General features: G+C 39.1%; 1 protein-coding gene across 1 annotated transcript in view; it reads right to left on the bottom strand.

The window, feature by feature from the left end:
- Window positions 1-814: 814 nt before the first annotated feature.
- Window positions 815-21,890, bottom strand: part of TRAK1 (trafficking protein, kinesin binding 1) — a 40,604-nt gene continuing 19,528 nt past the window's right edge. The window contains exons 4-13 of the mRNA XM_009894986.1: window positions 15,563-15,663; window positions 14,635-14,743; window positions 12,875-12,953; window positions 12,344-12,474; window positions 11,715-11,789; window positions 10,384-10,521; window positions 8,618-8,694; window positions 6,316-6,552; window positions 5,714-6,030; window positions 815-1,269 (exon numbers count right to left, since the gene is read on the bottom strand). Coding sequence (XP_009893288.1) covers window positions 815-1,269; window positions 5,714-6,030; window positions 6,316-6,552; window positions 8,618-8,694; window positions 10,384-10,521; window positions 11,715-11,789; window positions 12,344-12,474; window positions 12,875-12,953; window positions 14,635-14,743; window positions 15,563-15,663 — 1,719 coding nt within the window. The remainder of the gene's footprint in view (window positions 1,270-5,713; window positions 6,031-6,315; window positions 6,553-8,617; window positions 8,695-10,383; window positions 10,522-11,714; window positions 11,790-12,343; window positions 12,475-12,874; window positions 12,954-14,634; window positions 14,744-15,562; window positions 15,664-21,890) is intronic.

The following is a 21,890-nucleotide window of genomic DNA, read 5'->3' as shown; positions in this document are numbered from 1 at the left end:
ACTAAATATAATACTTTAGCAGTAACAAATCTTAATGAAGACTAACACTCCTATACAGCTTATTAAAACAAAACAAAACACCTCTCCCTCCCCCACAACTAACAACAAAAAAAGAAACCACACAAACTCAAAACACACTATAGTCTGAGAACCTGTAGCCTTGTGCAGTAACAGACCACAAATGTCAATTCAGAGTATCTAATAACTCATGCAGTACTGAGACATTGAAAAATTTTTAAGTCTTAATATGGTATAAATAGAAAGGATAGAATTTAATAGTGTGGTGGAGAGGGAACGAGGGTAGCGTCATTATTCTCTGTCTAAAAACATCCTCTTAATTCTTTATCTCAAAGAGAATTTAAAAACAGGTAACTATCTGAGGTAACTGAATTCAGCTGCAGAATCTCTTTGCTGGATTTTCAAGGCACTTCCATTTGTTTCAGCAAAGGCAACTTAGATGCACCTTTTGTCATCATTTTATCTTTGTTTTTTCCCCACAGTACAAAATCTAAAGCATGGCATCACCTCTTATGAACGGTCAGAAAAATATCTGTGCTACAAGCATACAAAATATATACGGTCTATACATTATATACACTGAAGAGTGTGCACTCAATACACATACAAGTCACATGCCACACAAAGGTTTGTGAATGAATCACTTCCTTTTAGCAGCCTTCTCTTATCAAAATAGAGTAAAAAATTGACCACAGATGCTGTTACTGAGGAGAAAAAAAAAGTCAAATTAAAAGATTATTAAAGAAAGGATTTTTGAGCCAATGTTAGAATGGTTATGTTCTAACTACTGCACGCATTAACGTGCAGATGCTACACACAAAGCAATACTATGGATGCTGTTCTGGAGAGATGCGAGAATGGCCCAGTAATCAAAATCCTGTAAAGATGTCAGTTTTACTGGACTTAATGAGTTTCCCTCACCAGACCCCTCATCATCGTCAGTCGCGGACTCCTGCATCTCCTCTGTGAAAGCCTGAGATTGGCGGGGGTTATTCTTGTTGTCTGAAACAGTCACTTGTGCTTGTGACCTCTCACCTGAGGTCTCTGTGTGCTGAACTGGCGTCGAGGTAGTTAGGCCCTTGTAAGAAATGTCACCTGTCTCATCTTCCTCATAGTCATTAAGGCAGTACACTTCATCCAGGTCCAGGTCCAGGGTCCTGAAGCCCTTAGTGACAACCCCGGGCCTCGGGTCCAGGATCCCACCCAGGTGAGGCTGAGCCAGCTGCTGCCAGTGGTGCAAAGTGGCAGAACCTTGAAAGGGAACAAAAAGACAACCAAAATAAATCAGTAATCAATCCAGGACCTAAAAGGCAGAAAATCCCACTTCATTCATCCAGAAGACCAAAAGTTTGGGAGCTCCAAACCTTTACTATTTCTGGGTTTAATATTTCTAGGCTTTAATACTTCTAGGAAGACACGCTACAAGACAAAACTGCTTCACCTACTCTTTGTCATGTCCAGATCAACATGAAACAAACTGATCACATCAGCGCTTAGATAGGCAAAGTCTGGTGATAAGATGTGGCATGCTTGTGCACGTGCACATCTGCTCCCCCTCAATAGTCTCATCCCCCTAAATTCACAGGATTAAGCAGGAGTAGAAAGAATTTATATTTAACAGTCGATTAGAGCACCATCACAGAAAGCTCTAACAGGAACATACACCACACAGAAAGCTCTAAGAGGAACATATACCACGTGTTCCCATATTACGTCACACTAAGTGCTGAAAACATGTCAGGATTCACTACCAGTGGCTAAAAGGAGGACAGTAGTTGCACAGATTGCACAGCTATTTCAGCTTTCTACCATATGTTTGAAAGCCACATTGACTCCAGGCACGTGTAAGCAGATAATACCTCTGACCTATACATCAAGTCTAAATACTTGTATGGCCCCTATGCTACAGGAACTCAGCTACTACGTAACTAAAAACTACTGTACCTGTAGCTTCATCCTTGGCAGAAAAATGTTTTGAGTGAGGAAAAAGGTGCATTTTACAGAGAAAAGCATTTAATATTCAGTGTTCAATAGGAGACAATGAGTCAAAACCAGCAATGTATCAGGTTAAATTGATATATACACTGAGATGGGCCCACTTAAATCAGAGAGGATTTATCTGATCCCTCAAGTAGTGACTGAACACCGCTCACAAGGGCCTAAGTTTTCCTGTGTGTCCACTAATCATTAGCGTGCCGTAACGTGTGACTTAAAACTATTCATTCCAGGTCCTACGATGTAAACAAAACATCTTTATTTTCATCTCGTCCAGCTCAAATCGGGGCAGTTTTTTGTTGTCTTGTTCCTGTCCCCTCTCCCCAAAGCAGAATACCAACTCAGTCAACAAGCTGGCATACAAACGTCTCACCAGTATTCAGAGACCAAGAATGTTCAATTCGTTGCATGGTATATGTAGAAATCTAAACCACTGTAATAACTAGGGAAGAGACGGCTCTTACACACATTATTTTGCATCTGAGAAAAATCCTATGGAATGAGAAAAAATGTCATTTCACAATAAGGATATTGCATCACAGGAAGCTTATTGTAAATGGGAAGTAAACAGGGAAACGGTCCCTTCTGTAGAATGACTGAGATCAGTGAGTAGCATTTTAGTTAAGTCTTTCACTTTTTAAAATGTGCAATTTTTAACTCACAATAATTGGATTTGCTAGATTATTTGCATAATGGTGCTATTTTTATTTTTTGAAGTAATTTTTGAGGGACTAAAGAGTAGATTTAGAATGATTGGTACTCTTCAGACTCAAGAAGTAGTAACAATTACAACCCCAAAATAAATAACTAATGAAGAAAAAAAATCCCTATAACTTAAATTTATCCCTGAATTGTCACAAAGGTCAAGATTTTTTGCTCCTATATTAAAGAAATATTCCAGAACATGGATAAGTGTCAGATATTGTCAAGTCTTAATCAAAGAGTAGAGCTTTGCAGTATGACAATACCCTCTAAAGTTAATGAAAAACACCAGAAAGTACGCAGTATGCAAGTATAAAGCCCTGCTGCTAATTCCCTTCTATATGCAAGCTTCTGAAGATGTAATCTTTTTTACCTTAAAGCTGACCAAAATTTATACTCAGAAAAACTCTGCAGAGTACAAGCATTAAATCGATAACATTTTGTATCTTTCCTATGGAAATATATTCACCATATCTGCATTTTGAGCTTTACCATTTCTATTGACACTACATGTTATTAGTTTCTTTGGGGAACTGGAAGTCAAAGTGGCCTAAGCTTCATCACAAAGAGGAGGATATCTGAGTCTCTCCCCATCTCTCTTACTTGAACGTTGATCTCATAAAATGCGTGAAAAGGAGTTTTAACTTTTCCATACAGAAAACTAACTCTAATGCAGAGAGAAATGCAACAGTTGTCAACCACCTTAAGATTTAAGAGAAAAAAAAAAAAAAAAGGCGCCAAATTGAAGCAGGGAATAAAACACCTTATATTCAGACCCAGGCTCCTACTAGACAGTGTTGTAAATTACGCTATCACACAAAGCTGGCGTAAGGGAATTAGTGTGCAGCAGTGGGACTGCCAGACTGAAGTGAAAAGAAATTTAAAAGCAAAATAAAGTATACGAATAGAGTTTGGTTTTCAATTCCTGATATCTGCATCATCGCATGTACAGTATGGGGGTCAGAGAAAGCTTGGAAATTCATGATGTGTTGCTGCCACAATTGCAACAAAGTGGGTGAAGACATAATCAGTCCAAGGTTCTAGTTTTCCTACAGGACACAGGGAGTGCTATTTTGTGCTTATGGTACAACAAGCTGCAGATGCACAGTTTAAAAACAAAAAAACAAACCAAACCACAAAAACTCAGACTAACTAAAGGAAGTCAAACCAAGCAATCATTCTATTTGACTAAAAGAAAGCATTTTTTAGTTTTGTTTTGGTTTTTTGTTTTGGTTTGGTTTTTGTTGTTGTCGTGGTTTTTCTAAAGGTGCAAAAGAAGACGATGAATTTCTTAGTGATTCTGTCACCCTATTATTTTTACCGTAGGATTTAAAAGATTGCTTTAAAGGAATAGAAGCCACTAACCTGAAACGTATTATAGAAATGATTTTTTCTTTCCTGATTTTATGGCATGAGCACCCTTAGGAAAACAGTAATAACAAACAAAGGCACAACTACTGATAACAGTCTGCAGGTGGAGCAGACTGTTTTGCCCCAGTAGTTTGAAAGTATCCATGAAGTTGGAAAAAAAAAAAATTACATCTCATGAATAATATTTGGGAAAGGAACTAAGCTGAAGTGAGGAACAGAATCATAAATGTATTTAATAAAAGATAACAAACACTAAACTTGTGAAACAGGCAGACACAAACATACTACAAATGAGATGTAAAACCAAATGGGAGAAGTACTTTAAAAGGTGCAACAATTTTAAGGAAAAAAAATGTGAGAACAATGAACAAAACCAGGAAAAAAAACCCAGACAGATAGAAGGATGATAAAGACTGTAAGAGTTTATTGGAAGAAAAAAGCAGATATAATGGGATGGTGACAGAAATCTATTACAGTGGTAGCAACCAGTAACTGAAACAAAGCTGGATCATCGCTTCCCTCATGTGGTACAAGAATTTTTATGACCATTTAAAAGCAGTCATGAAAACAAACTACCAAAATCTGCTAAACAGTATGGACTTGTGCGCTATGGCTATAGTTTCATTTGAACAGGTAGATACAGCACATCACTTTCTTCAGGACACAAGAAGGGTTATTTTTGCTTCTGAATACCTGTCATGCTAAATGCTCCTTATAGATGAAATAAATTTGTTCTAAAAAGATGAAAAAGGGAACTTGTGCAATTAAAACACACATAGACAATGTAATGTAACACCAGAGTTTTGTTAAAGGAAAAGAGAGAGAAACCAAAGCTAAATTATGAAACTAGCATATCTGTGAAGTACTATAGGAAAACAGTTTCACTTTATTTAAAACCTGAAGGAATTTACTCAACCTTAACTTCCAGCAACAACCTGAAAGGACTGAAGAAAGCCAGGCAGACTATACTATATGTGCTCCGTCAGCTTTGTTAGAAAGACTACAGAAATGCACTTAACTCTGTAATAAAGCTCTAGCCCTGACTACCATCTACTTATATCTTGCCTTCTTCTGAGACGACATATGGAGGAAACTTGACTTTAAAAAAACCACCTCATTTCACACATGAAACCAAAGCCATAGAGACTCATGTGTGGCCACTTAAACAGCCAGTTAAAGTCCAGAGGTCATTTTTAATCACAAAAGTAGTCCTATTGGACCAACCGGACTATTTGAAGTAGGTAAAGGTCTTTCCAGACACTGATTTGCAGAACTGAGATTTGATGAACTAATACTCTTGTTGTTTACGTTTCAGATACTCAACCACCTTCCTTTTCTAAGTATGAAATGGCAACATTGGGATTTAGGTTTGATGTAAGGCTGCACTGCTGACGCATGTGTGGCCTGAAACATTTATTTTACTGCTGTGGCTGCAATTGTTTCCTAACACTCTTAAGGCTCGAGGAAAAATGTCGTAGTTAGAAGATTTCAAACCAACAGCGTGGATTACTGTCTCTAAAGTAAAAAGAATATGTATTGCAAAGATTTCCTGCTTTCTGGTGATGGATAAGAGACCACAAAGAGTCACTAAGAAGAACAGATAAAGGCCGAGGCCCTTTGTTATCACCTTCTAGTGGTTTCACAATCTGAAGCTTTTCTGGCAGGTAGGAGCGACTGCTGATCGACATTCCTGAATATCCAGTGAATTCTGAAAATCTGGAGTGAGTCCCCAGTGACATGATGCTCTCTGTGGGGGTAACAGAACCGCTATGGAGTTCACCCTTTTCTGCCAGTTCCCGCAGCTTCCTTTCCTGCTCCTCTTCGAAGAATTTCCGCTCCGAGAGGTAATTCTCCCGCCTGAGGGACAGCCTACGAAGGGCAGTCTCTAGGTCACTGGAGCCTGGAGTCCCTGGAGTTCCAGGCTTCTTCATCCTGTCTTCATTTCTAAAGCATAACAAGGGGCACACATACACAAACAAACAAAGGCCAGGGGGGGAAGAGAAAAAATTTCTTAGAGATGCTTAAAACTTCCACATGACAGTTTTGAGACATTCACCAGTACCTTTAAATTACTATGTCACAAGAACTACAAGCACAAAATAAAATAACTTTTGAAGATGTAAGTCACTGTGTTAACTGCACAATGTAAGACAAGAAGAGGAAAATAGAAATGCTTTGCCTTTACGTCAGAAACAAAGCAAAACCAAAGCCCAGTGCTACAGTACTGACCCATTGTCAGAAGATTCTGTTTCAAGGATGATGCTATTGGTCTTGTTGTCTATCATAATGTTAGAGATGTCTCCCCCATAGAAACTGGAACGTGGAGTGCTGATACAGCTAGAAATGACTGAATTCATAGCAGAGGACTGGTTAGAGCCTGGGATATTCATTGGCGACGGAGTCATGGATCTCTGCTTGACAACTTGGTTAACATTTCTCACAGTCTCGAAGACCCGCTTCTGGTGACTGGTAAGACATACACAGAGTTAATAATCACACAGCACCTTCTTACCTTAAGAAGGAACAGAGAAACAGGTAACAGCTTGTTAACAACCCTTCACACTATCACAGCTCCACCAACCACCTTGTCTGTATAGTTTCTGTGAAGTAGTGTACACAGAGTCCCATAGTTGCTACAGTCTGGCCATTACATGCAATCCATCAACACACTTCCATCATCCTGGAATATTTTAGACAGAACATTTGAGAATCATGTGCATGGACCCTCTCAAATATTCATAAAAATTAAGTGAAGGAGACTTTCAGTACATCAGCTAAAAATGCCCTAAAGTCATTGTGTGGAAATGAGTTTTGAAAACCAAAATTGATCTCCATTCAATTCTTAACTATGAACTTGCTAATCCATTTTAAAAGAGAATTTGAATTCACTGACTATCTCTATGTAAGCAAGTCTTGTATCTTTTCTTTCTGAAACCAATTTCCTATCTGCTTAAATACCATTAAAAAAAAAAGGAGAATCAGAAATATAATGGATCAAGAATCTAGAGAGAGGCTGTCAAGGCTAGAAACCTAATTTTTGACCTACTTCTACAGTTTATTCTTTATCACCATTGTCCTGATATCATAACAAACTTTGTTCATCTGCTTCACGATTAAGATCAGATGACACTTCAGTAGAAATTTCCTGACAAAATAAACTTGCCCTACATCATGCTACAGAAGTGCCGTTGCTGCTTTGTTTTACATTTCAACAATGGCTGAACACAACAACAGCGCATCCCTTCCAGCTTAAAGGTAACACTGTCAAGGTATAACAACAGCATGCCTTAAGCTATTTTATGTCATTCAAATTTCTTTCCTTCTGTCCACAAACGCTCAACAGTTGCAATCTTTGTACGCAGGCTCCAAGCCTACGGTCATATATCTTTAAGAGGCTGAATCTAACAGCATCTGTCAATAAATGGTCCCACAGAGGTTACAGTTACCCATACTGTGCAAATAAATAAAACCAAGACCAGCCATGAAAAACAAAAAAAAAAAGTATCCTTCTTTGGTACATGCATAGCAATATAAAAGACATTCTAAAGAAGTGAAATTCTTTTTAAGTTAGATTACTCTGGAAGGACAAAAGGATCCTATGGAGTTTAAGCATGCTCATATCTTTCTCATCTTACATTTTTCTAATCAACTGTCAAAGCCTCATTTACAGTTCTTGGCTCCTGCTCCTCCTCACTTAAACTGAGAAGGTTTAAGTACGTGTCACACTTCGTAAATATACTTCAAAGGATTCTGAAAAGTAGCTACTGTACCTTCCCTAACTGTCCTTTCTTTGTAGAGGTCAGGTCAAAACACATAAAAGCTCTAACAGACCCTCTAAATAGGAGTAACTTGTTTCGAATTAACCAGTCCATGCTTTGTACAAATATGTGAAATAAACCTACGGGAGTACACGTGCAACTGGTGTCAGTAAGGCCATTTGTTCCAAGCTGTATCTATCTTCAGCTTTTGGACCATCACAAGTACTTAACTTGTTTCAAACCACTTGTTTCCCCTGTTCAAGTCAAGAGAACTTTAGCAAAATGGGTGCCAACTACTTTGCACAGGTGTAATGGGCATCACATTGTAAGCACCCAACCACTCTGAATCCCCTTCTGCACTGATGTTCTCCCTGTAAAAACTGGATTACATCAATAATTACCTGGTAACTTCTGCTGTAATGCCTGAAGAGAGAACCCAAGGGATTGAACTCATCCCCCTAATCATTAACCTAGCATGGTAACACACAAGAAAACCAACCTTTTCTCATTCTCAGCACTCAAGAATGAGGACAAAAATTTCATAAGACAAGGCAAAACCTATATATAGGCATTTTCTTTTGGCAGCTTTAGCAGAAAATATAATCACCCCAATAACCAGACAATTTATTTACCTTTCTCTCTATCATTCACACTCTGACAGAAGTATTTCTTTCTAAATCCCTAGCTCAGCTATTTCCTGCCTTTTCCTTTCTTATCAAATAATAATTAATTTCAGATATAATCAATCAATTAGAAACGAATTTAAGCCATACGCCAAGTCAGGAGAGTCAGGTTCATCTAAATGCAGTTCTTTCCTCATTGACCCTTCTATCTCTGCTGCCAGAGAATCCTGTCAAAAGCAAGCACAAAAGAAAAACAAATATCAAAGTATTAAAAGGTTGTCATTGCATAAAATAATTAATTATTTATATAAAATAATTAATAACTAATAAGGTGTCATTCCAGAAAAATAAATACAGGTTTAACAATGAAAATTGACTGGAAAGCTGGAGGACTAATGAACATATCTAAATGACTGACAAATTATGGTTTAGCTTCATACTGCTACAGTACTTACCATCCAAGAACACCTAACATCTGTCAAAGATCCTGAAAAAACTTCACAAGCAACAACAGACCATGTGCACCAACTTCCCAGACTAAATTCCCTACTCTGTAACATGCTCCTTTCATGTAAGAAGTTTTGCTTAATTTGTTTTCATTTAAAACAAACAGAAAACACTGTTCCCTTTCACAACATTACCTAGTCACCCACAAAAAAGACATGGTTCTTGGCAGAAAGTATTATATACTTCCCCTGTGGGGTTAAAGGTGACAGGCTATCAATTCTCCACTGCTGGTCAGTAAGTTCTACTGCCTAAATGCAATTAAGTGCAGGGTCTGAGTGTCAAACATTCACAAACCTAAACGACTTTTGGTCCCATGCTTCAACATTTGAAAATCATTTTTGTACAAAACATAAAGCTATCTCAGCACAAGCATACTTTTTGCAGCTTTCAACTGTATTTGTGCAAGTCCAACTTGTATTACTAAATGTCTGCACTTTAAATTGGCCTGTGGTCAGTCTCAGAAGGGAACACTAAAAGGCAATCTAAGACTTTGTTGAAAACTTTCTTCCTGTGAGCACAAGTATAATCCGTGTTCTTCCTCAGCAGTTAAGATGAGACGTGGCTAAAGACAAAGAGGGCCAGATTCTGCTGCTTGATCACATTAATGTAACTCAAAAGAAACTTCACTGATGTCATCGCCCTCAGAAGCAACGGAATTACTCTAGAGATAGCCATGCAAGCACAGCCAGGCACTGAACTTACCTAGAAATTTTTATCCCCTCGTTTTTTGTCATTTGGTTGAGGGTACTGCCTATTCCCCATGATTTAAATGTACAATGTTATACCCAAATGAAACTAGGTAAACAAAGTTGATAACACCAGTCACACCGCTATAATCGATGTTGCCGTAATACATATTAGCAACAAACATTCTCTTAATGAACCACCGAATTTTCAGTGACCCTAAACCAAGAATGTGTGCGTGACCTATTCAAGTACAGAAGAACTAGAAAGTATATCATAAGCAACTAGAAGAATGCCATCTCTGGAAACCATTAGTTATGTTATCAGGAAGTTACACTACCAAAGATATTGAAGAGAAGCAGGAAACTCCTACTGAAAATCAGCCACCACAGTACAGGTGATGTGTAAAAAAAAGTTGTATAGAACCGTGTAACAATTTATGAATGCTACCTGTGATTCTCAGCATTAGCAAAGGCAGCTGCAGGCTGTATACAATACTGCAGTAAAACCAAGTAACTGCACAGCACCACTCTTTCAGAACCAGGTATGTAAAATTGATCACTCGGGCATCCTTTAACATAAATACACATTTCACCCATGGTTATGGCTGGCCTCGCATCCTATCCCTGAAGCTGTAATCGGATAGAAACACATTTCATTTGGTTGGTCGTTTTCTGGTTTGTGTTGTTGGTTTGTTGGGTTTTTTTTTCCTTAAATCTGCTTACCATAGGGAACAGACCAAGAGAGTGGTACCGACGTGATATGGCATTTGGCATAGTCTTGTTCCTAAGGTTTTTCAGCTCTTCTTGAGCCTCATGAAGCATTTCCATGCACTCTGCATACTTGTCTTCCAGCTCCCGCAACTGTAACATAGAAAACAGTCCAAAACTTTATAGGCTGCACTATCATCACAAAAAGCCTACAAATTCTTTTCACGCTAGTAAAGGATAATGGTGTATGGAAGAATGTACCACTTTAAAGGAAAAGAACCCCAAAGAGTAAACATCCTTGAAAATAATCAATAACGTGGATTAGTAACACGAAGGGGTGGAGCGGAGGAACTGCTTGCTCCGTTTCCTATCCTTTGCATCTATATGGCGGCACTATCAAGGAGAAGATACAGAGCTAAAAGTATCTTTAGTCTAATAATTACTATTACTGCCATGATGACCACAGTGGCAAACAGTACGGGAAAAGTACAAGATATTTCACAGTGTTCCAAAGGACTTAGAATTCTAAACCCAAGACTTACACACATACATATATATACACACATATAACCTCCAGCAGCCTAAGACCATGCCTTATTTTTAGCTTGACCTTCTCAGAAAACACACCTTATGTAATCAGTCTGTCTGCAGATGTCTGTATACCCTCATACTTTTTGAGTTCATCAGCCTTTTCAACCAAGTTTGGCAAAGGGGTAGAAGTCTGAAACAACACATTCCTACAAGTTTCATAAAAATAAGCTTCCTGGCTTAGAAACAGAGGTCCTGTTAATGTCTTTCCCAAGAAAGGGATGGACGAGCATGAGCTCAATCTTTGTGGAGCACCACAGATATATAAGGGTCATCAGCAGTAAGTTTCTATGGGCATTCTCACCTTCTACACCAGGTATTTCAAATGCAAGACACCTCATAAGGGGATCAAGCGTTATTCATTCTATTTTGACCATGTGAACATAGCACCCAGAAGACAGCCAGCAATCCTAGGCTGTCTTTGGTTTATTTGTGGAACAAATACAGCACAAATGACCCTTCCATGTTATCTCACTATTCAAAATAGGTTTAAACTGCCAGCCTAGAGCATTCAACTTCTAAAGGGATTCCTATTTACCCCGTAAGCATCAGTTCTTTAAAATGCATGTCAGCTGAAGGAGAAGAGAATAGGAAAGAAAATGTTTTGAACTCTACCAGGAACACAAACATCTTTCATTCCATATATATAGGCAAAATTATTTAATACTTCTGATCCAGCTGAGGCTAAAACTCTCATGGTAAAGCGAACAACCATTGCCATACTACTAAATTATTGCAATACTAAGTAATTTACTCACCTCTGCTGTGAGCTGTCTCTGGGCATCTTTAGCTGCTCCCAAATGCTGGACAAGTTCTTCATTTTCAACTGCACACTAAAACATGCCAAGAAATGTTAGAAATACTGTGATGTTTTGTCCTGTCATGATGTTTGTATCCTATACTACAGGTAAATAGGAAAATTCTGACTTTTCTCAAGACTCTCTCTGCAGCAATATTAGTCCACACACATTAGTTTAAAAACATTTAAACAACACTTTAAAAATGTTACCACAAGAACACCCAGCATCAGTCTGTGCCTCGGTAAATGAGCCTGAACACCCTAAAACTGACAATTATGCGCCCACTGAAATACTTGCATTGACATTCTTGTGTTACCAAAGTCATTAAGTTCAATACAGAATTTCACATCTAATATTTAAAATAAATTTAACTATTGTATTTGAGCTCTCGTATATGCATCTTTTAATAAATTGATGCTTACTAGTCAAGTATGCTAGATACTAAACATCAAACAAGGTCACCCAGGTAAGGAGGGTGGAAAAATGCCTTTAGGCTCTAGCATACAGAGAATTGTAACTTGTCTTCCAGCTACAACAGCAACACAAACAGCAAAACACAACAGTAGTCTTGCAACTGGATTCCTTACAGCTTTTGCTTTTTTCTGCAGATCAACTATCTGCGAAAGAAGATGGGTGATTTCTTCCTGCTGCCGGGCTGCATCTTCGGTTTTCTTTGCTAACTCTTCGGAGATATTGGCAATCTGAATGTTTGCATCCCCTTTAAGATAAGTGATTACAATTAACGTTAAAACCCAAAAGCAGAAAAGTAAGCAGAAAGATGTTCTTTTGGAACATCACTTGATTCAGCAGTATCCTTCCCCACTATGCAGCAAAGTATTTTTGAAAAACAGCAGTAGGACAAAACCAGAAAGACACAAAGTGCTCGTGCAGCAAAGGAGACTGCACTTTCCCTTAACAATAACAAGAATAACTGAGAAAGATTTAGCTTACAGCCAGAATTTTTCTGCTGTGAAATTTCAGCCAGAAATTTTCTCCTCACAACCATTTATATAAAGAAGATAAGTACAATAGGAAAACATGACTGACTGATCTGACTCAGTTGTCTTTTTTTTTACTGAACAATCTCGAATGAGAAGGGAAAAGAAATAAGGACATACTTAGCTCTTTTACACAGTCATTGACAAGCTGTTGTTCTTTCTCTTCGTAAGTAATTGTTTCAGTCTTCAGCTGACAGGCCTATTCAAGAAATCCACATCAAATATGCTACGTTAGCACATTTGTTCTTTGCCAGTCTGTTGCTGCATTTCCGTCTGCTTCAGAAAGACAAGCTTTTCTAATCACTCCTCCAGGAAGACAGTGAGAAACTACAGTTTTTGCCTGCCCTCCCTCATGTTCCGGAAAAAGGGGCCGAGTGAACATTCAGCAGAGACATTACTGCATGGAGAAACGCGCATCATTATCACCATATCCCCACTAGATGTCACTTGCTTATTTTGCACTTAAAATGAAAAAAAAAAAAAAAAAAAAAAAAAGCCCTGAACATACAAAAGACTAGTATGCAGAGCTTGATCTGGTCACCTGAACAAAGCTAGGTATCATCACAAATTAAAAGCTTGGTTTAAATAACTGAATTAAGCATCCAAGTATTTAAAAACGTTCAGAGACTATTTGAAACGTTCTGGCACTGTAACCATATATCCCACACAAAACCCTACTGCTACCTCCTTCCTTGCTTTGTCTTTTCCGCTCTGATTCTAGAAGCGTCAAGAGGAGGAACATGGCTACATCCAGCTGGTTCTGTCTGGCACCACCTCGGTGGGTCTGTAGTCTATTCCCAATGCTGGGAGCATGCACAGACACCCACAGACTGCATCTGTAGAAAGACGCATAGCTCGGAGGTTTCAGGTTTGGCTCCATCCTGTGCCTTGCTGGCACAGACTGCATCTCCCTGGAAAGTCATCAGTGGTAGGTGGGGTTCTCCTATCAACTCCTGACACAGCGGCCACCTCAGTTCAAACCCCACCTTCATTATTCTCAAACCATCTATTGCTCATCTTCCTTGCACAACTTCTCAATGAAACATACAGCACTCTCCATTACACGGTGGCTTGTCCAAAGATGTGACACTACCTATTTGCAACAGGCCCTGCATTTGCAGCAGAAAATGGTAATTATACTGTTTTCCTACATTCATTCTTAGCTTAAAAGTATTTCTTCTGCTACACTTTGCTACACATTTGCAAAATGGTAACATGCTCCCAAAATTTAAAAGTTGCATTGAAAATTAAAATAAAATTATTCATGGGATATTCAATCATTAAGTGTTATCTCTGACAGACAGGGAACAGTAAATCAGCTTTTAAAAACTGCGTTGTCTGTGAAACAAACAGCATGTTGTCAGAAATAAAAGGCAAGAAAAACACATTCAACTTAAAGTATTACCAGCCTGACTTGAAACACAAATTTAAATATTTTAAAATATATATATATATATATATTTAATGCAAATTTAGGCTAGCAGTTTTCATTTTGACAAACACTGAATTTGTACCAGAAAGATCATGGCAGCTTACAAACTTCAGATCTGCAGCTAAAGTCACCCATATCTGCCAGGTCAGCCCTTTAACACCTGTTTCAAAGCACAGTTCTGGACTCAAAAAACCTGCCCATGCTCCTGCACATTCTTTTGGCAAGGAAACTGCTTTGCATGTAGCTTCATGTAGCTTCCATGTTTTAGCCTTCCCTGCATTTAGAAGGATAAAGGATGGTGATTAAACAACTACAAAGAGATCTGTGTCATATGTGGATTTGTATATTTTTGATTAGACTCAACTTTTAATACACGCTTCTCAATACCTGTGTTCTGGCGTTTAAATGAGCAAGTCTACTAAGCAAAACACAAAGGGAGTAATTTCACCTCAGATCTAAGCACAACATTCTCCTCTTCAAGGTCCTTGAGTTTCTTTTGAAGAGAATCCAAATGAAAGTAGTTCTGGACGGAGGAGGAAGATTCATTCCTCTTCAGCCTTGTAACAAAAACAAAAGTTTTAACTGATTTTTACCTGTATTACAGCCAACCTCACAGGAGAACAGACTGAACAAAGGTCTCAGAAACAGTCAGAGCCATATGAAATACAGCTTTTTTCACACCAGTATGTTTGGGCTGCAATGTATTTGCACTGATTTTTAAAACAGAACTTTATTTATTTATTTATTATGCTCCTCACTTCCTATGGAAAAGTTATTCAGCCAAGGCTAAGAGAAAGGAAACCACCTTACTACAGGGAGCAACCCAATAGCTTCCCGATTAACGCTGCACATGCTTCACCACAATGCAGCGATAATTCTGCAAACAAGGGCAGATAGCCCCTCAGAGCCTGTGAAGCTGTTTGGCCAGCTAATTGCCTGGAACCCACGCTACAAGCCGTGATTTATTTCCTTCCTTCTGCTTAGATTTTTTCACAGTGCCCTCAGGTCCTTCAAGCACAAAGGTCACACACATAGCACGTTCTATCACAACGTGCAAAGGTATGTGGAGTAATGAGGTACCATAAGCGAGCCTTATGTCTGCCTCACCACCAGAGTCACCTAGCTCCTGTGAAAGTTACACTGCTGTGTCAGCAGCCTCCCTATGTACTTTCGCCTCCTGACTCTTGTTGGCACCAGTCTAGCCAGCTGGTCCAATGCAAATCCTTCCAGCTGGTGCCATGCACCAAGTTCAGAGTCCCATCTGCAGTTCCAGCCAATAAAGACATCACTTTATTACTTTTCAAAGCTATCGAATTGTCAAAACTACCCCTGCTTAATACCAGATGAAGGTTCAGTGTCGTAGATCAATAACTTACGGGGTGGAACAGACAGACTCTGGCTCACTTTCTTCAGCAGCACTGGTATAGAACTGGAGCAGCTCATCTTTCATGGAGAGCTCATGCCGCAACTGAGAAACCTGCACAAAGATGGAGCTTGCAGATCAGTAAGTTGCTTTTCTAGGCACCTTCTTAAGTAAACCCACTATAAATTAATTATTCATCCTCCAAGCATCACCTTCAGACTAAATCAAGAAGCCAAGACAAACAGACCAGAATCCATTCCTTTATTTCTTAGAAAGAATGAAAAGGGTAACTTTTAAATTAGCCACTAAACATTATTTTTTTTAAAGTTCAAAAAAGCAATTATCCACTGCTATTAGACATGTTTCTCTTTCACCTTCTTTAAGATGAGCAATCATGATTCACTATTGCATTAGTATAGATTCACATCCACAGAAATAGATATATTACAATGGTACTGCAAGAAATTTATGTGGCACAATCAATGCAAACATCACTTTTTTATCCATTTTATGTAATGACTGTCACCATCTGGCTTGGATACAGGCCTCAGATACAGACATTTGCTCCTCTCCAAGAGACTTTAGATAAAATTACTAAAGTGGTTGTGTAGTAAGGTTGCGTTTGGAACTCAATTGCCTGTTGAGCTGCAGAACCCCACCATACAATGGCAGGCTGCCATTCTGAGGTTGCTTCAGTGGTGGAGGCTGTAGTTGGTTTCTGGGTGTCATTTGGGCTTTTGATGACTCTGAAACATGAGTCTAGTAAAGCAGTATGTGGGAGTTCCATACTCAGTACACACATGTATCAAAAACAAACAAAACATCAAAATTGGGTGGTTAAGATAACCTGCAATTGTGAGCTCCACAAACTTAACCTTGGTTAATTCATATTGTGATTCTCCAAGAAAAGGGTTAAAAGCCCAAGTACACAGTAGTACTTACACCACTTCACAGCTGCAATTTAACACCCCAGTGGCAAGAGATTAATTTTTGTTTTACTTACATAGCTATAAATAGCACAACTGATCACACAGATCTGTTCCCTTCCACTTGCACTGCAAAACTTGGCCCTCAGTTTTCCCTTTCCAATGCACAAATTGCAAAGCACATTTGTTTTTTATTGCACTTCTGCTTTTTGTATTGTAGGTATATTTATGTTTATAGTTATTACTGGCAAAAAAAAAACCAAACAGACAATATCAATCAAATAGATTTAATCTGCATTTTCATCAAACAAAAAGCAGACTCAATGCAGTAAAGCCGTTAAACTGTGCAGAATTTTAAGCAAATTAGGTCATTTACTTTAATAAGGCTATATTCTTTGTAATCAGATGCGCTAAGGCACCAAGTCCTCCCGAGACATTGGTTCTAAAATGCAAGGGGGGGGAAAAGCTCCAGTTAACCATATTTCAGAAAACCATGAAACAAAATCCATGCATTCATTTTGGGAGGTTCACTTTCCTCATTTCAGGAAAAGCTAAAAAGTTGAGCCAAAAATAACAATTTACTTCCCTCCAGCACATTATGGCTCAGCCTCTTTAAGTAGCAAAGATTCAGTTACTGTCAGTGGGTGGGCATTAGATCATCTCCAGCTTTTGCTACACTTTTTTCTCTATGAATTAAAAAGACTGAAGATACTATTTTTACTGCCATTTCCAAGCATTCCAATTCTCTAAAGGAGGGTGAACAGCCAGAAAGGGTGACCTTTTATGGGAACAGGACCAGAAACAATGGGCACAAACTCAAACATTGGAGGTTTCCCCTGAATATCAAGAACAACTTTTTGATTGTGAGGATGACTGAGCACTGGCACAGGTTGCCCAGAGAGGTTGTGGAGTCTCCATCCTTGGAGATATCCCAACACAGTCTAGACATGGTCCTGGGCAACTGGCTCTAGGTGGCTCTGGGGTTCGGGCAAGATGACCTCCAGAGGTCACTTCCAACCTCAACCATGCTGTGAACTAAAAAAAAACAACCTCAAACAAACCAAAAAACCCACCACACAAAACACCAACCCAAAACCCCCCCTCACCTCACTGTGGTAACTTCCAACAACACTTCCCTTTGACATAGCATTTTGTGGTGTGTTGACCCCAACGAGTAATTAAGCACCCATGAGCTGAGCACACAGTCTGCCCCCACGATCCCCACAGGATGGAGGAAAGAATCAGAAGCCAGAGCTGAGATAAAGACAGTTTAATAAGTAAAGCGAAGTGGCTTGTGCAAGCAAAGCAAAATAAGGAACTTATTCACTATTTCGTATTGGGAGGCAGACATTCAGCAACTTTGTGGAAAGCAGGACCTCAGCACACATAATGGTTATTTGTGAAGACAAACACCATAACCATGAATGGCCCAGCTTCTTCCTCCCTTTTCTAAGCTTTTATTGTTGAGCATAACAACATAAGGTATAGACTTCCTTCAACCAGGTCAGCTATCCTAGCTGTGCCCCTTCCCAACATCTTGCACAGATGGGGAGGGATGGAGGGAGGGAGGGAAAGTGCTTTGATGCCGTGCAACCACGGATCAGCAATAGTCAAAACACTGGTTGTTACCAGTTGCTTTAGTCACAAATCCAAAACATAGCACCATACAGGCTGTCATGAAGAATATTAGCTCCATCCCAACCAGGCCCAGTACACATTTTTACATTGGAAAACACAGGAACTGTTTTATAAATAAAAAGGACATCTTCTGCATTTTCACAAGCCACCGCAACATGGACCCTTTGGAGCATACACTACCATGCTACCCCTGCACAACGCGTTATTACCAAGCAATAGGGACTGAGCCCCTGTCCCACAAGGGACAAGGCTCACGAGCTGTCACCATGGTTCGTTCCCAAGACTTCATCTGTCCAGGCTTTTAATTCACTCCATCACCCTGAAAGCCTCACTCAGCTTCAGAACTATGTCACGAAACAGCTGCACCCATCTTAGAAATATTTTAAGGTAGAAGATAAAAGGACCCTCACATAGAACACAACAGGTTAGGGACATGGGACCTATCTTGCAAGAACAATCCTTACTGAAACATGAACAACCATTTCAAGAGTCCAGCTGATTGTTTTCCTGACTGACAGCAGCTAAATGCTTAACAGGTTGGAATTATTCACTTAAAATGAAGACACCCAGTTGCAATGTATGTAAATAACATCCATGCAAGTACCAAGCCAAAGAGCATTTCTGTCTTTCCAACATTACCTTCTACTCTAATAGACCAAAACCAATGGTCCCTTTTTTAATCCACCATTCCAGATTATGCTTCAGCTTTTCCTTTCCTCTCACTTTACACAGAACAAAATCAAATCTGGAAAAGACTTTAAAACCAGCTATCACCAAAACAAACTCTGATATGTGACCTGGAACTAAAACAACAGGACTAGAGGGCTGTATTACTCAGATGTCACCACGGGTTTCAGGTTTGAAGCACTGCCTTTTTAGCTTCAGAAACATGACAAAATCTGAAGAGGAATAAGAGGAGTAAACTGGGAAATGTAGAAAGATTAGGAGAAGCTAAAACCTAATGGCCTACTTCATTTCAAGCACAGTTCACACTGTGAATGTTTACATTGCTTTGATACCAAACTCTAATTTCAAAGGAGACAATATTAAATTGTAGGTAGCACCACGTCAGTTAAAAGGGACACATCTTGAGATTGGAGCTGCAGCGTTCTTACTGAACATGACAATACAACAGCAGATAGACACACCGTACCTGGGAACTACACTTCTGCTGCTGAAAAGAGGGACACCTATCTCTGTAACCAAAACAATTTACACTTAAAGTTTTCTCAATATAATGTTTATGCTTTCGGTACATAATTCTGGAACAGTAAGGTGAAACTAAAATATCTGTGCATGCAGTGTAGTGCTTGCTTTACTGTACTCATCTTTTGTTCTCTAGTGCGCTACAGGAAAAGTCTCAGTTCCATCAGTTTTTACTGAGCATGACCACAGCCTTTTCCTAAACCTAAGCAGCACCTGACAATACAAACTCAAAAGACAAACCCAAGAATCTAATGCATTTTTCACAGGTCAACATTACTTTCATACAAATGTATAAACATGGCATGTTAGAAGGACACAGGAAAAACTTGAGCTACTTAATGGGATGGTCAGAAGTTTTTGTAGGTCAGAGACACATGAAGCTGTATTATTGATGCCATGACACATACATCAAAAAAACCTTAACATTATACCACACACTAGAAGAAACTTGTCTATGTATTACAGAAACCACAGATCCCCTGACAAACCATGTTTAAGCAGTTTTTACAGAAGTTAAAAAGTACCAGTTCAACTATCTTCTTTTATGCCTTGCTCTTAGAGACAGTCCTTAGTTACTATTCTATTCAAATATTCAAAATTCAATATTAATGGAAGATCTGAAACCTACTAATGAAAGGTTTTCAACATACAAAAGTGTTATAATTTTAAAGCCTGATAAGCTCTGCCTCAAAAGCATCCATCAGACAGGCTGAGAGAGTTGGGGATGTTCAGCCTGGAGAAGAGAAGGCTCTGGGGAGGCCTCATAGCAGCCTTCCAGTACCTAAAGAGGGCCTACAGGAGAGCTGGGGAAGGACTTGTTACAAGGGCATGTAGTGATAGGACTAGAGGGAATGGCTTCAAACTGGAAGAAGATAGATTTGGATTAGATATTAAGAAGAATTTTTTCACTTTGCGGTTGGTGAGGTACTGCAACAGGTTGTCCAGAGAAGTTGTGGAAGCTCCACCCCTGGAGATATTTAAGGCCAGGCTGGATGGGGCTTTGAGCAACCTGGTCTATGGGAGACGTCCCTGCCTATAGAAGGGGGGCTGAAATCCTTCTATGATTTCTGAAGGAGTCAAAATGACAATATGAAAGATGGGTGTTGATAGAACACATGGCCCAACATATCAAGCCACCTGGTAAGAAGCTTATTTCTGGTGGCACTTTTCCTAATGCCATTCCCGAGTTCCTCTAAATAAAAATAGACCTGGCAGAGGCAGCCTGTCCCTGTCCCCCATCTTCCTCAATCAAATCTTCTCTTCTGGCTGTATGGTATGAATGTGCTGCCCTGCCCAGTCAGTATGCACACGCCTAGTAAATGCCCTATCGACCAATGTACAAATAAATTGGTCTGCCACATGATGGAACTTGGGCAGCAAACAACAGCACTCTTCTGGGACATAAGAGAATTAGTTTTTCTTGCCAAAAAGGGTAGGCCACACCAAAGAATACTATTTCTATGTGTGTGTTCCAACTCCATTTATCGCACAACTGGGATCCCTCCATCCATGCTTTATTTATCAGTCCATCTCAGATATAATCCAACATCTCACACTCCTGAGCAGTTTTATTAACAGTCTTTTTTAAAGTTTTTAATCTACTGTAAGATTTCTCTCCCTCTTGCTCAAAGCTACATACAGACGAGATTCACAAACCAAGGTCACTGTCTTAGAAAAAGAGAAACAACAGTTGCCTCCAGCTCAGTTAGTAAGTCAGAGTTTAGTAACACTTGCAGTACAGATAAAGACCTCTTTTAAAGCAACCTGTACAGTTCCATCCATGATACATCCATCAAGAATCTGCTAGTACTTATAGCATCCAACTCCCCATTCAGAGGAACACAGTAAGAAATAGCAACCGTATAAACACTTGATTAAAAATTCAATGGTATGTGGAATACAAGGTATTACTTGAAACAATGTAAGTTTTCAGGTATGTTTTATAGGTCATACCAATTCAGAAAACACATGGGCCATCATATCATATTGTAAACATGTTCATCAAATGTCTAAAACATTATTACTGCAGTCAAACTCAGATAAATGTAGGCACTGCAGCAGGCTCCGACCCATGCTTCAACAGATTCTATCACAGTTCCCTGGAAAAAGATACAGCAAAATCACAAGAAGCTGTAAGAACTTAGTAATCTAGATAGAAGGCAGCAAGTCTCAGCCTATAATCATTAGCTTCTCAACATAACCCAATGCTTCCTAACATTGACAAATTCATACATGCAGAGCATGCTGAATAACAATTACCAATCACTAAAATATAACCGGACCCACGTGAAAAATGGAAGCTTAACATAAGTTTATGAAGTTAGAAAAGGCAGAATGCACATGATCTCAGTAAGCACGCACTCCTGAAATCTCCATAAATATAAAAAATGATTTATTTTACATGTGATATCTGTATCATATTCAGTTTGAGAAGGGAAGCACTCCCAGCTATGTTCTAAGAGCCAAAATTCAACTCAGGTATGAATAGAAAAAGCATTTGGGAAAAAGAAATTAAACTTCGTTTGTCGAAGAAGAAATAAGTGAGGACTGAGAAAGATTCAGGGGAGAAAC

Source organism: Charadrius vociferus, unplaced genomic scaffold (assembly GCF_000708025.1).
Source record: "Charadrius vociferus isolate BGI_N301 unplaced genomic scaffold, ASM70802v2 scaffold51, whole genome shotgun sequence".
Classification (NCBI taxonomy): domain Eukaryota; kingdom Metazoa; phylum Chordata; class Aves; order Charadriiformes; family Charadriidae; genus Charadrius; species Charadrius vociferus.
Note: the sequence above shows the minus strand (reverse complement) of the source record. Positions and strands in the feature narration are given on the sequence as shown.